At 47.6% G+C, this 13,528-nt stretch overlaps 2 protein-coding genes across 8 annotated transcripts in view; both read right to left on the bottom strand.

The window, feature by feature from the left end:
* Positions 1–9,335, bottom strand: part of LOC310683028 (carbohydrate sulfotransferase 5-like) — a 15,579-nt gene extending 6,244 nt beyond the window's left edge. The window contains exons 1-3 of one of the 7 annotated variants that reach the window (XM_083452524.1): positions 4,232–4,665; positions 4,075–4,199; positions 1,717–3,017 (exon numbers count right to left, since the gene is read on the bottom strand). In XM_083452524.1, coding sequence (XP_083308650.1) covers positions 1,818–3,017; positions 4,075–4,158 — 1,284 coding nt within the window. In that variant the 5' untranslated portion in view covers positions 4,159–4,199; positions 4,232–4,665 and the 3' untranslated portion in view covers positions 1,717–1,817. Of the gene's footprint in view, positions 1–1,716; positions 3,018–4,074; positions 4,200–4,231; positions 4,666–4,794; positions 5,611–8,742 lie in introns of those variants that run through there. The other 6 variants (XR_014514250.1, XR_014514251.1, XM_083452527.1 and 3 more) reach the window with 6 other exon arrangements.
* On the bottom strand, positions 7,174–13,444 carry TMEM231 (transmembrane protein 231). Its single transcript, XM_083452563.1, has 7 exons — positions 13,305–13,444; positions 13,054–13,217; positions 11,317–11,445; positions 10,470–10,613; positions 9,559–9,640; positions 9,342–9,447; positions 7,174–7,707 (listed from the first exon to the last, which is right to left on the bottom strand). Exons 1-7 carry the CDS (start codon positions 13,441–13,443, stop codon positions 7,527–7,529), a joined length of 945 nt encoding a protein of 314 aa, XP_083308689.1. The 5' UTR covers position 13,444; the 3' UTR covers positions 7,174–7,526.
* Positions 13,445–13,528: the final 84 nt, after the last annotated feature.

Raw genomic sequence — 13,528 nt, 5'->3', positions numbered from 1 at the left:
ATGTTATTTTTGTTTCAAACCTTGCAGATCGTGGACAGAGTGGATTGTTTTGGAAAATGGCAGAAGGACATATCTAGATTTATCTGGCAGGGCAAAAAGCCCCGAATAAAGTTTAAAATACTAACAGATTCAAAAGAAAGAGGGGGGTTTGCCCTGCCGGACTTGAGGTTGTACTATGAGGCTGCAGCCTTCTGCTGGCTGAAAGATTGGTTTTTGTTGGAAAACACTGATGTCCTAGATCTGGAAGGATTTAATAATGCTTTTGGTTGGCACGCATACCTATGGTACGACAAGGTTAAAGTACATAAATTGTTTAAAAGCCACATTGTCAGAAAAGCAATTTTTGCAGTCTGGATGAAATATAAAGACCTACTAGAGAGTAAAACTCCGAGGTGGTTATCACCAGTGGAGGCCAAGGCTCGAAAAAGACCCAATATGGAGGCCTACTGGCCGAAATATTGGGAACTAATTGAAAAAATTGGAGACAATTGGAAGCTGCAGAGCCAGGAGAAATTAAAAAACAAGGTGCGAGATTGGTTACATTATGCTCAAATTCAAGAGGTTTTCAAAATGGATAAAAAAGTTGGATTCCAGGTGGAAAAGTCGAAACTAGAGACAGAATTGTTAGAACCAAAGACAAAGCTGTTATCTAGAATGTATAACTTGCTGCTTATGTGGAATACACAGGATGAGATAGTTAAATCTGCTATGATTAAATGGGCACAGGATGTTGGACACAACATTATGTTTGAAGACTGGGAAAGGTTATGGAACACCGGAATGAAATTCACGGCAAGTACTGCCTTGAAGGAAAACATCATGAAAATGATATACCGGTGGTACATGACCCCAGTCAAGTTAGCTAAGATACATCACCTGTCTGACAACAAATGTTGGAAGTGCAAAGAAGCAGAGGGGACATTCTTTCACCTCTGGTGGACTTGCCCAAGGGTTAAGGCCTTTTGGGAAATGATTTATAATGAGTTGAAAAAGGTATTTAGGTATACCTTTCCCAAGAAACCAGAGGCCTTCCTGTTGGGCATGGTGGACCAGAGAGTGTTAAAGAAGGACAGAATTTTGTTTATGTATGCTAGTACAGCAGCAAGAATACTCATCGCTAAGAACTGGAAGACACAAGATCTACCCACGCTGGAGGAATGGCAGACGCAGTTGATGGATTACATGGAGATAGCTGAATTGACCGGCAGAATCCGAGATGTGGATGTAGAAACAATTGAGGCGGACTGGAAAAAATTTAAAGATTATTTGCAAAAGTATTATAAGCTGTATGAATCTTAAGATTATGCATGATTTGGAAATGATATGCTTTAGCAACTATGATTAAGTGAACAGTAAATTAAGCGAGAAAAGAGAAAAGGAGATAATATGAATTGAACATGTTACGTTTATTTTTAAAGGTATAAAAATGGTGACATAATATATTGAATTTGGATACATAACATGTGAAAGTTACAATAAGGTATGATATAAGGTAACAAATTGCTGACATTGTTAATACAAAGAATGCAGAATCGGAAGGGGTGGGGAAGTCCAAGTTAGGACTCTTTTTTTGGTTTGATTTATATTGTTTTGCTATACAAAAAAAAAAAAAAAAAAAAATGGTTTCTTGTAAATTTGTAGGTATGTTTGCAATGCACAAAATTTGGAAAGAAACGCAATAAAAAATATTATAAAAAAAAAAAAAAAAAAAAAAAGGATGATAACTAGAAGCACAGAATTCAGCAATCAAAATAAATATTTTCCAGTTACCTGGGGTGGGGGTGGGGTCGAAGAGATTACAGATAGTCATACTTCCCCTAATTTTCACTAAAGGATGCCCAGCTGAATTGACTTTTTCGATGTGGCAACACTAAATCAAATGACAAATCTTTCTGTTCTTTCTCAGAATCTACAAGTTGGTATCCGAGTATATTTAAGGCACCCTTGCAAACCTCTTGAACTTGCTTGACTTTCTGAAACGAAAGAACAGTCCTCCATGCCTGGGAGACATTGACTGCATCTCGGGAAGTGATTTGAAAGGCCTCCCTCTTCCTACTTGGCCCTTGTCCATGGGTGATATTATAGATCCAGTTTTCTAGTTTGCTGGTCAGCTGAAGACCTGAAAATTTATACATTGCCGTAATTTCCACTAAAGGATCTCGTACAAGATCTTCAAACCGGATCATCAAGTAACGATCTTTCAGAAAACTTGGAGGTTTCAGGGTTGCTGTTTCATAAATCTGAACGTGGCTTCTACAGATCTCCTGCAGGACTTTGTACTGGCCATCTTCCACTTTTGTGCCATTCATGCTCAAGACAATCCCATTGTCACGGGCAAGAGCTTTTGCTGATTGCTCCCGGGATTTCACAACAGCTCTGGGGTCACGGACGAGGTGGATGACTTTGAGGTTCAGGGAGGGGTCAGTGAGGAGAGGATAAAGCACCTTGAGGTCAAAGATCCGGACTTCCTTCAGGACAACGTGGCTATAGCTCTTGCAGGCCTCTTCCACTTTGCTGAATGGAGACTTCCCACAGACAGCCTTGCAGGCACTTTCGCTGGTGATATCAGTGCGGTGGAACAATTCACAAACAGGATCTGTGCACAAGGCACGACTCACTGCCCACTGGAAAAGATCTGACACATTTCTCTTCCATGGCAGGTAGGCATCGAAGACCGACATGTCACACTTGAAGACTGACCGGATGAGGTCCCGCACTGCCATGTGCAAGACCTTGGCGCTGTTTTGGTACATGGTTACCCACACGTGCCAGGCTGGCTCCATCAAGTAGAAGACATCAGGGTGTTGGCTGAAGAGCTGCCCGACGAAAGAAGACCCCGACCTCCAGGAGGAGAGGATGAGAATGTGCACCTGGGGTGGTTTCTCTTCAGACTGAGACATAAAGCCACCATGCTGAACACACAAAAACAGTAGAAATCCTGTCTGAATCACAAGGAAGATTGCAACTGTAGTGCTGGATATTCGGATCCTCACCATTCTGGCTGAAGCAGAGCACAACTGGAGGAAAAAGAGAGGGGGAGCTGTTCAGTTTTCAGTAGGATGACGATGACACACAAGGACCTTGCATGCAAACAAGTAACAGCCTGGGTTGCCATACATATTGTATTGATAACGCCCGGAAACGACTAACTAGTTCAGATATGCATGTCAGTGAGAGCCATGAAAAACAGCAGGCTGGATGATACAGCAGTGATGCTCAGAGAGTACAAAAGAGTTTGGAACAAACTCTTTTGTTCGGGTGGGGGGAAAACAGGGCAATGGAGGCAGTCTTTATTCAACATTGATTGTATTCTGCTGTGTGTGGAAGGACAGAATGCAAAACCCAAAGCTCAATTTAGCATTCTGAAAATCTCAAGTTATCTTTTGAAAACAGTTAGATGTGTCTTGTCTTCTAATCTGCAGGGGAAAGTGTACAGGGACTAGTGAACTGCAGCAGCTCCCATCAGCCCCAGCCAGCATAGGCAAGGTGAAAGACTTGTAGTTCAAAACATCTGGAAGGCACCACCAGACTGGCAAAGGTTGATCTCCATAGAGGTTCACCAGTTTACTAACAGGGGTTTTTCTCAGCCTAATTTTGGAGATGCTGTGGGGAGGGGACAAGAGCTAAAGGTCAGCCTCGTCTCCTTTAGCTTTGAAGTAGTTATACTAAATGAGTAAAAAGGTAAAGGTAAAAGGACCCCTGACCATTAGGTCCAGTCGCGGACGACTCTGGAGTTGCGGAGCTCATCTCCCTTTACTGGCCAAGGGAGCCGGCGTACAGCTTCCGGGTCATGTTGCCACCATAACTAAGCCGTTTCTGGCAAAACCAGAGCAGCATATGGAAACGCCGGAGCGGTACCTATTTATCTACTTGCACTTCGTGCTTTTGAACTGCTAGGTTGGCAGGAGCAGGGACCGAGGAACGGGAGCTCACCCCATCACGGGGATTCGAACCGCGACCTTCTGATCGGCAAGTAAATGTAAAGGTAAAGGGACCCCTGACCATTAGATACAGAAATGGACAAATCTGTTTTTTAAGTACTGTATTTATTTGTTGTCCATAGCTCTATCCCACCTTTATTCCAAGGAGCTCAAGGCAGAGTATAGGGTACAGTTCTAGTTCATTTGCACAATCTGTGCAGAAAATGCAAGTAACCATCACTCCCCCCCCCTAAAAACAAAACTCAAGTAACTCAAAAACTCAAAACTCAAGTAACTCAAAACTCAGTAACTTCTCCTGTGACATATGACCCACTCAGAGTCAACTTCCAAGCAGAGCCTGTGCAAAAGGATACCAACTGCAACCAGTGCCAGGAGGAGGAAGAGACCCCGGAGCTGTGCCAAGGTGAGCCATCCACCGCCAAACAGCGAGACAGGCAGTTGCAGGAGGAAGCCCAGAGCGATGCACGTTTCTCCCGACCCGAGAGCTTAAGGGCGGCTGCTTGAGATGCGCCAGGGCTTCAGCCGCGCCGTCCACCAAGAGCACGCTGCTTGGATACGGGCGCACTCTGCACGCGCTCAAAGGCCGTCGCGGCTTCCTTCGTTCTCTGAGTTACGCCTGCCGCGCCTCCAAGTCCGGCGGCGCACAGACCTCGAAGTCCTCGACGCCGCGCGGGCCTGACTCTCCGGTCCCGCACGAGATGAGTGGAAGTGGAGGAGAGCGAGGGAGGGCGGGGGAGATGGCCAAGCAGAGGGAATCTGCTGCTGCCCCTGGGAGAACCCGGTGGGGGAGGGAGAACCCCCAGCTGCCGTCCTGGGCCGGAGTCCCCGCGGCTGCCCCTTTTCAGCTCCTCACCTCGGCCAAGACTCACGAGCCCTTTCCTCAGAGACGTGGGGAATTTGGAAAACAGGGGGCAGGCGGGGCCTGGGGGTGAGACGCGCTGGCTGACTGGCTGGCTGCCCTCGCCGGGTCGCTCCAGGTGGTGCCGCCGCCGCCGCTCCGCAGACAGACAATGAGCCGCTTTCAGACGTGGCCGCCGCCGATGCTGCCGCCGCCGCCGCGTCCCGGAGCGGCCGCCGGAGGGAGGCGCCAAGGAGGGGCCGGTCCAGGGCGGGAAGCCGAGCAGCCCCCTCGGCGGGAGGTGGGCTCTGCGCCCAGGCCAGCCCCCTGCAAGGTGGTGCGCGCCGTCCAGGCTCCGCCATCCTCCATCTCCGCCCATCAGCCGAGAGCTCCAAGGACGACGGGGGCGCTGCTTCTCGCTTACCACGCGTGGCCGGCCTTTCGGCCCCCCAATGCCTGAGGCGGGGATGCCACACCGGGTGGAGGGACCCGACGGCGCTACCAACACGCGGGGAGGCGGACGCTCCGCGTCGGTGCGCTCCCGACTAGGCTGCTCGACTCGGGATGCTGACCCGCCTTTCTCGCGCACGCTGCCGCTCAGGCGCCCGTCCCGCGGCTTTAAGGGCAAGAAGGAGCCGCGTAGACCAGGCCCGCTGCTTCGTGCAGCCTGCGGCCGTAGCCCCCGCCCTGTAGTGGACTAGGAAGTAGACTCGACACTGATCGGGGTCTACCTTGCAGGGCTGCTTGTCGACCTCCTAAGGGCCTCGTGCATGCGAAGGCCATAGGACGCTGGGCCAGCGCTTTGGCGCCTGATTTGCAGTCCGTGAAAGGATGGGGTCGAGGCACAGTGGCGTAGCGTGGGTTGTCAGCACCCGGGGCAAGGCAAGTAATTTGCGCCCCCTAACCCTAACCCCCAGATGTTGCGGCCGGCCTCCCCTGCACCCCCCACGCTACGCCACTGCCGAGGCAGCTATGCAAAGTGCAGCCTGCCGCCTCTCCTCGCCCCCCCCCCAGTGTAAACGAGGCAGCTGTAGTTGCCCATCACTCTCTTCCTGCACCCCACTGCTCATTTATAAAAGTATATAAAATACTTTATCGCAGGGGTGCCAACTTTAATAAGGGGAGGTAGCGGTAAGCCCCGCCCCACATATCACAAGGCGATTGAACGGCAGTGCTCTTCAACTTGGGGGAGGGGGGACGTCGGTCATTTATTTATTTTTTTACATTCTATGCAGTTCTGAGCAGCCTTTTGGCTGCAACCAATAAGAGCAGAGACTGACTTTCCTCATAAACTGCCATAAAACATTAACAGCAAAATGGACTAAAAGCAAAAGGGAGGTGCTAAACTATAGCACAGTCTAAGGATGTGGCTTCACACATGGTTTTGTATGCAAAGCATCAGTCAACAGTCTCTCCACCATAGGGTTGGGAAAGATTCCAGTTGATAATACCAAGCTAGATGGATCAGACTCAATATAAAGCAGTTTCTTATGGTTCCTAGAAAACACCACTGGCCACAATCAGAACCTGCCTCTTAGTTTTGGATGGCTGGTTTTACACCAATTCTGCTCTATGGTGGAGTGCTGGCTGATTCCAGTAATGCACAGTTCTAGCCTAATTGAGCCTACATTACATTTTAAGGCTGTTTTACAAACTGTGCCTGCCCCCCCTCTAATTTTTTCATTCTAGTGGCAAATGACTTTGTTGCAGAAGACTTTTGGAGAACTCAGTCTTGCTCACTACTTTGTAACATTTTAGTCGATTCTAATTTATTATGCTTCCCTTGCCTACTGGAACAATTTTTTTACAATTTCCACAGTTGCCTCCTTTGCACTATTTAGCTATGTATAGGAATCTTCTGGGGGATAAGAAATTGAAAATACCTCACCAGGATACACCATTTTATGTCCAGGCGCAAGTTTCCAGGATGTCATTTTGACACCCAGGGAAGACAGTTTTGCTAAAACAAAAAAACCTAAACAAAATCCAGGCTTTTAAAATCTTCTGTTAATTACTTTCATGATTTGCATTTGTTTTACGTCTGCTAAATGCTTTTAATTTGTGGTGTTTCACTGTTTATTTAACATTTGTTTTAACATTAACTTTTTTTGTAAACCACCCTAGGAACATGCTGGAGAGTGAGAACTAAACTGTACAAACAGGCATGCTTGCTCTGCTGTGGGAGGTGGGCAGGCTTCTCCCTACCCTTGTCCTCTCAGACCGAACAGACCAGCTAATGCTGCCTTCTTGGAAATGCAATTTTATTGCTGCCTTTTCATACGGCTGTGTTTGTTTCTATGTTAAAATCCCTATGTAGGATTACAACAACAGGGGATTAACCAAACCTGCAAGCCTGAAATTCAGTGCAGTGCAGAAATAACAAAACATAATCCATTATAAAAGTATTAAAGAGAATGAATTTACTTAAAACAGTGTATCTCATTATCAACTGAAGCTCCTTCAGCCACTATCTGGGTGTGTGCAGATAGTGTTTCATATACAACTGAAGACAAAATGCAAGGCAGCAAATTAGGTTCCCAATATGCTGCTCACATAGCACCTCAAGTGGAAATACTTGGCTCAGAGAGAAGTGAAATACAGAGTTCTTTTCACTCTTGCAATAAGCCTTGTCCACAAACACAAAGGTGCCTCCTCATCTTCAATGTGCAAAGCTGCTGAAGAAAAAAGTGAAAGCATGGGATATTTATTCATCCTGTTGGGAGTTTTAGGTAATTTTAGGAGCATGTTCAGGACTGGTGCTCTTTATATGACAATCCAGGGGGAACTGGTGTCACTGGTACTGTGCTTAGTACTTGATTCTGGAAAAGGAAGATTTTTATTCTTTCAAAAATCCAAAGAAAGATCAGCAGGATGGCAACATACTGAATCCAGGCAAACTTAATCATCTCCCAGAAACCTGGCTGATATGTAGCAAGAGTCAAGGAAAATTCAATTTTCAAGTTTCTTCACACCAGTTCAGAATACACACCTCAAACACATATGACCAGCAAAATGAGAGATTAGATCTGCATCTAGAAGAAAGGTGGCTGAGAACACTCAATAAACAATAGGAGACACAATAGGAGAAACTCCCATCCCTGTGTAAATACAAGTTACGAACATAAGATGAGCCTTCTGTAACAGGTCAACGGCTTATCTAGTCCAGAATCCTGTTTTCAAAGCTGCCAAGCAGATTCGTGTGGGAAGCCTGCAAGCTAGACAGCAGTGCAACACGCTGCTCACTTGTGATTCCCAGCAATTGTATTCAGAGGCATAATGATTCTGAGAGTGGAGGTAGAACATAGTCATCAAGGCTAGCAGCCACTGATAGCCTTGCTCTCCATGAATCTGCCTAATTTTTAAAAGCCATCCAAATTGGGGCCCATCACTGCCTCCTGTGGGAGCGAGTTTAATGATGTGCTGCGTGAAGAAGTATTTTCTTTTATCGGCCGTGAATCTTCAAACATTCAGCTTCACTAGATGCCCATGAGTTGAGGCGAGAGGGGAAAAAACTTTCCTCTATCCACTTTCTCCATGCTACGCATATGCTGCAACCTTTCCTCAGTGGAGCTGCTCCATCCTCTCGATCATTTTTCCAAATCTATACTATTATTTTTGAGGTGAGTTTGTCAGTTCTTATTTTGTCTATTAAATCTACCTCTCATCAATACCATCTGCCTCAGTACCTAAGACTTAGTTCACACCCTAGGATCTCTCCTATTATCTTCCTCTACGGAGATATAAATAATTTATTCAACTTCTCCACCATATCATACTCTTTTGACACACATTTGACTCCTTTGTCATGCTGGCATACTCCTGGCCCTCAGGGTACCTTTCCTGATCTGTGATATACACTCCAGTTGAGCTTCTGATATAGTGCTTTTAAACAACTCCCAAACATTTTTGAGTAATTTGACCCTCTTGACTTTGCCTATCAGCTTTCTTTTTACCAATACTTACATTTTAGGGACATTTCCTTTTTTGAAGTCAAAAGTGACTGTGTGTTGGACTTCCCTGGCAATTGACTAATAGCACTATGGTCACTGTTCCCAACCTGCTCAACAACACTTACATCTTGCACAAGGGTGCTGGGCACCATCAGATCCCAGGTCACTGTCCCCTCTGGTTGATTCCATGACAAACTGTTTAGGGCACAGTCATTTAAGGTATCTGGAAATTTTATCTCTTTGTCAAGACAGGAATACATATGTAGCCAGTCTATGTGATGGTAGCTGAAGTCAACCACAGCTACAACATTTCCTATTTTGGATGCTTTCTTGATTTCATTCCTCTACTCAAGATAATCTTCTTTCAATCAACCACCTTTGGTGGTCTACAGTGACACTACCTTGGCCTCCAGGCAAGTTTCATGGAATTCTTTATCAGGCATTCTTCTCTATTGGTCCAACCCAGCAGCTACATTCTCCACATTCAGATTGTAGCACACTACCTACCAAGTGCCACGATTGCCAAGCACAGCTCAAAACAGCTTCCACCACTTTCATGCCAGACTGAGACCAAGCGGGCCAAACTACAACCACCTGGCAGCCAAAGGATATAGGATCAGTTCCACTGGGTAGTGGATGGTTGTCTGGACCACAAACGGTGCATCAGGTGCTCTTCCAACCACCCAGATAGGGCCGGGACCAGACAAAATTGTTGTGACTGCAAAGGAAACAACAAAGACCTTGTGGGCATTTGGTCATAATTCTGAAGTAGCTGGTGAAAAACAAGTATCAGTTAACCTAGAAAGGACTGTGCATAATGCAAACTCACCATTCCTCTCCTGATATGCTGCAACAATGTTTACAAGATCATAGTCCTGGGCAAAGGGGCTTGTACCATTGATCACAGATACCTGTCACAGTGAGAACACTTTGTATTAAAAAACAAGAACAGACATGTTGGGGCAGGCAACACAATATAAGTCTCAGGCAAGAGATAAGAGTTATGCAGACCACAAGGGCCTGTGCCTGCTTCAGCCCTAACAATACCACTTCCTATTCAGGTTAGACATGCTCCAGCTAGAATGGGTGGTGGTCAAATAGATCACTAGACTTTCCGAAGTCTCTTTAGCCTTTTATGAGATTGTTGCTTGGCAATACCACAGTACAGGTGAATTGTTGTGACATAGGTGAATGCTAGGGACGCGGGTGGCGCTATGGGTTAAACCACAGAGCCTAGGACTTGCTGATCAGAAGGTTGGCGGTTCGAATCCCCGTGACAGGGTGAGCTCCCGTTGCTCGGTCCCTGTTCCTGCCAACCTAGCAGTTCGAAAGCACGTCAAAGTGCAAGTAGATAAATAGGTACCACTCCGGCGGGAAGGTAAACGGTGTTTCCGTGCGCTACTCTGGTTTGCCAGAAGCGGCTTAGTCATGCTGGCCACATGACCCAGAAGCTGTACGCCGGCTCCCTCGGCCAATAAAGCGAGATGAGCGTCGCAACCCCAGAGTCTGTCATGACTGGACCTAATGGTTCGGGGTCCCTTTACCTTTACCTAGGTGAACGCTACGTGAAATTAGTATCTCCTCTGCTGTATAACCTGAATATCAAACAGTGCACATTTCACTGGCATGATCACACTTTGCAATTAGTGCATGACTCCAGCAGCATCAGTTGCAGTGGAAAAGACATCACAAAGGGCAACAAAACTGCTTGAAAGGACTGAAATGTAAAAGGCCACTCACATTATATCTGCTGTCCAGCCCAGTATGGCTAAGCGGCTGCCTCTGGTGAAGCTTCAGGTCTCCACTCACAAAGACCTTTGACCCTGGCAAAGGGGAAGAGGCCTGCCAAAAGGCCATGCTTTGCATCACGAATGTAGACATTCTCTGAAATGGGAGCATAGAGGGGGAGAGAGAAAAGGAAAGGTTTATGGCTCAGCCTTAATCATTCTACAAGTGATACAAACACAACACTCAGAATACCAAAGCTTCCTATTTGGTAGGCAGAGCATTGGGCTGGATGAATGTAAAACAAATGATCAAAACAATCAAATAGAGAAAAGGAGGGAATACAACTTTTTAACTGGTGGCCTGCATTATGTATTGCATTATGACTGCACCTAAAAAAATATATTTATAGCATGAACTAAACCAAGCAATAAAGCACACATGTAGTGTCCCAAGCAAGTCCTTCCATGAAATCGCATCTCTTCCCTGAAGCGTGTGGCCCAAAGTCCTCTTCCCCTGCTGCTGAGAGTCACCAGTGTGTCAGCTGCGGGTGTACATGACCCATCAAGCCCTTTCTTGGCACATGCAGCATCCCCGCCCCCACAATAGCCAGCATAAAATGTCTTTCAAGCTTAATTGCAGTTTGTGTCCATGTGTCACAGCTGGGGAAGGGAGGCTTAACTCCTCCCAACCATGACCTCCCCTCACCAAAAAACCTGCATAGAAAGCTGTTCTACTAGCTGAGCATGGGATACTGAGTAAATGAAACAGCAGCCGCCATCACCACAGCAAGTAAGAGGATTAGGCTGCCTGTCCTCAAACACTGAGTGGCACCTAGAAAGCTATGGCTTGTGGCACTCACCTGCAACTGATAGGTAAATGTCAGAATGAGCTGGATCCCAACTATTTGCTCTGTAGCTTGAAGTGGAAGCTCCAGGCGAAAATTTAACAGGTCCATCATTCCATCTTGATTTGAGTCTTCCTCTCTAGCCTAGCAAGCATAACAGGAACTTTTATTAAAGCAAACTTCTTAGCAATAATTTCAATTACATGTCAGCTACACAGATGCGACACCAGATAAAGAGGAAACACGCACCCCAATACAGATGCTAGATTCAATATAGGCCAAGGTGCCTGCACCAAAGCACCAGTGCAATGGCAGAATACAGCCAGAATACAGGATCATGCAAAGGTGATGATAAGCCCAGGCCAGATGGGAAATGTAGGCCCCATTTCAATAATCTTTACCAAAGGTTTCCCCTTTGCCTTTGCTAAGGAACTTGGAGTAGGCCCCCACCTGCCCAGTCCCTCTGTTCTGGCCTGGCCACAAAAGGCTCAGGTTCAAATTGGTCTCTGAGGCAGCCTTCAAGTCATCCAGTTTAATGCTGGTTGTTCAGAGTAAGTTTAGGATTTGGGGGCCTCCATAATTATGTCAGATTTGCTGAAATCAGTGACCTAGAAGCCAAAGACCCATGGAGCAAATTGACTCTCCAGATGTTACAGGACTCTCATCAAGAGGTGATGCCAGCAACATCTGGAGAGTCAGATCTATAAAGATCCATCAAGATCTATGGCCTAATTAACCAGTGGCATGACAGCCATGAGCCCATTTGCTCTCAGGTACCGTACTTCCTCCCACTGCTTCATTAGCAAGTCTCCTGCTGTAGGCAGACAAAGCAGAGCACAGACACTTTTTGCCTCACACCAGCAGCCAAACAGATTCATTTTAAAGGACTATGTTGTGGCAGCAACCATCTCCATCTTGGCTCACCCAGTGCAGTCATCCTAGGTGGTGACTGCCCTAGGAAAAGCATCTGAACCCCACTTGAAGCCTCGATTACCCACTTCCATGATTTTGCAATACACTCTGTGGATAAAATCACTCATCTATTCAACTTGCGAGCCACAGCTTTGACCACAGGGCCAGTCTGAGGTGTCAGAAATTCAATCATCTCCAACTTCAATCAGTGTCACTTTGTTTCATCCTCTGATATGGGAAATGCGCACTCTGATTCAAACAGCAGAGAACTGGCACCAATGAACTGGCTACCAGCAGCAAATTGGGCCAAAGTTTACCCTGGCTACTGAAAACCAGTTGGGTTAGGAAGAGGTTAGGGGTCTTTATTGGCTGAGAAAACTGCGTTCTCATCTAGACAGTACAGGAGTAGCACAGCCTTGAGTCTGCCATTATCACTTCCTAACTTAGGAGATATGGGAGCAGGTGATGTTCTTCCAAACGCACCTGTAAACTAGGAGAAAGAGCAGCCAGGAGGTGTTTCTAGGAAAAGGCTACTGTAGACCAGCAACCTCCACTCAGCCTTTCATCGTAGAGAGAACATACTGTACTGGGACCTGGGCGGGGGTTCCAACTGGGCAAAGAGTCACTCTTTTGTGGCTATAGTTGCTGTCAACTCCGAGCCCGCAGAGAGCCTGAGCTCAACAGTCATCCTCGTCAACGCTGCTCGTGCCCGGCTCCTATTTACCGGCGGATCTAAAGGGCTACTGGAGGGAGGGAACCCGTCCGAGGCCGATGCCCTGAGAGTCGCCCCCACTGGCCGCCCCAGCAAGAGGCACTTTGCATGCGCTCAGAAGCGCCTACCGAGACGAGCGGGACGCGCAGGCGGTCGCCTAGGAGGCGGTTGCAGGAGGGAAAGGAGCTCCAGCCCACGAAGTCGCCGCTCTCCATCAGCCCCACCAGCAGCACCTCGTGCCGGAAGCGGACGCTCGGCTGCTCCGCGTAGCTGCTCCGCTTCAACCAGAAGCCTGGAAGGGAAAAAGAAGCAGCGCCGGTCAGAGGGAAGGAGAGAGCAGGACAGGGAAGGGACGCCCTGGTGCCCCTCCGCTACCCACCGTGGCTCCGGTAGGCCACCAGCAGCGGCGGCACGTATGTGAGCACGCCCAGAAGCAGCAGCCCGAGCGCCGTCAGCGAGCACAGCGCGACCCGGTGCCGCCGCCCGCCGCTCTTGGAGACCACCTCTAGCCAGGCCATGGCAGGCGACAACCCGTCACCCGGGCAACGGCCGCGAGCCGCGCGCCACTGCGGGTCAGGCGCTGTCAACCAATCAGCGCGGGAA

The sequence above is a fragment of the Podarcis tiliguerta genome (assembly GCF_965153285.1).
Source record: "Podarcis tiliguerta genome assembly, chromosome: 8".
NCBI classification, from domain to species: Eukaryota; Metazoa; Chordata; class Lepidosauria; order Squamata; family Lacertidae; genus Podarcis; species Podarcis tiliguerta.
Note: the sequence above shows the minus strand (reverse complement) of the source record. Positions and strands in the feature narration are given on the sequence as shown.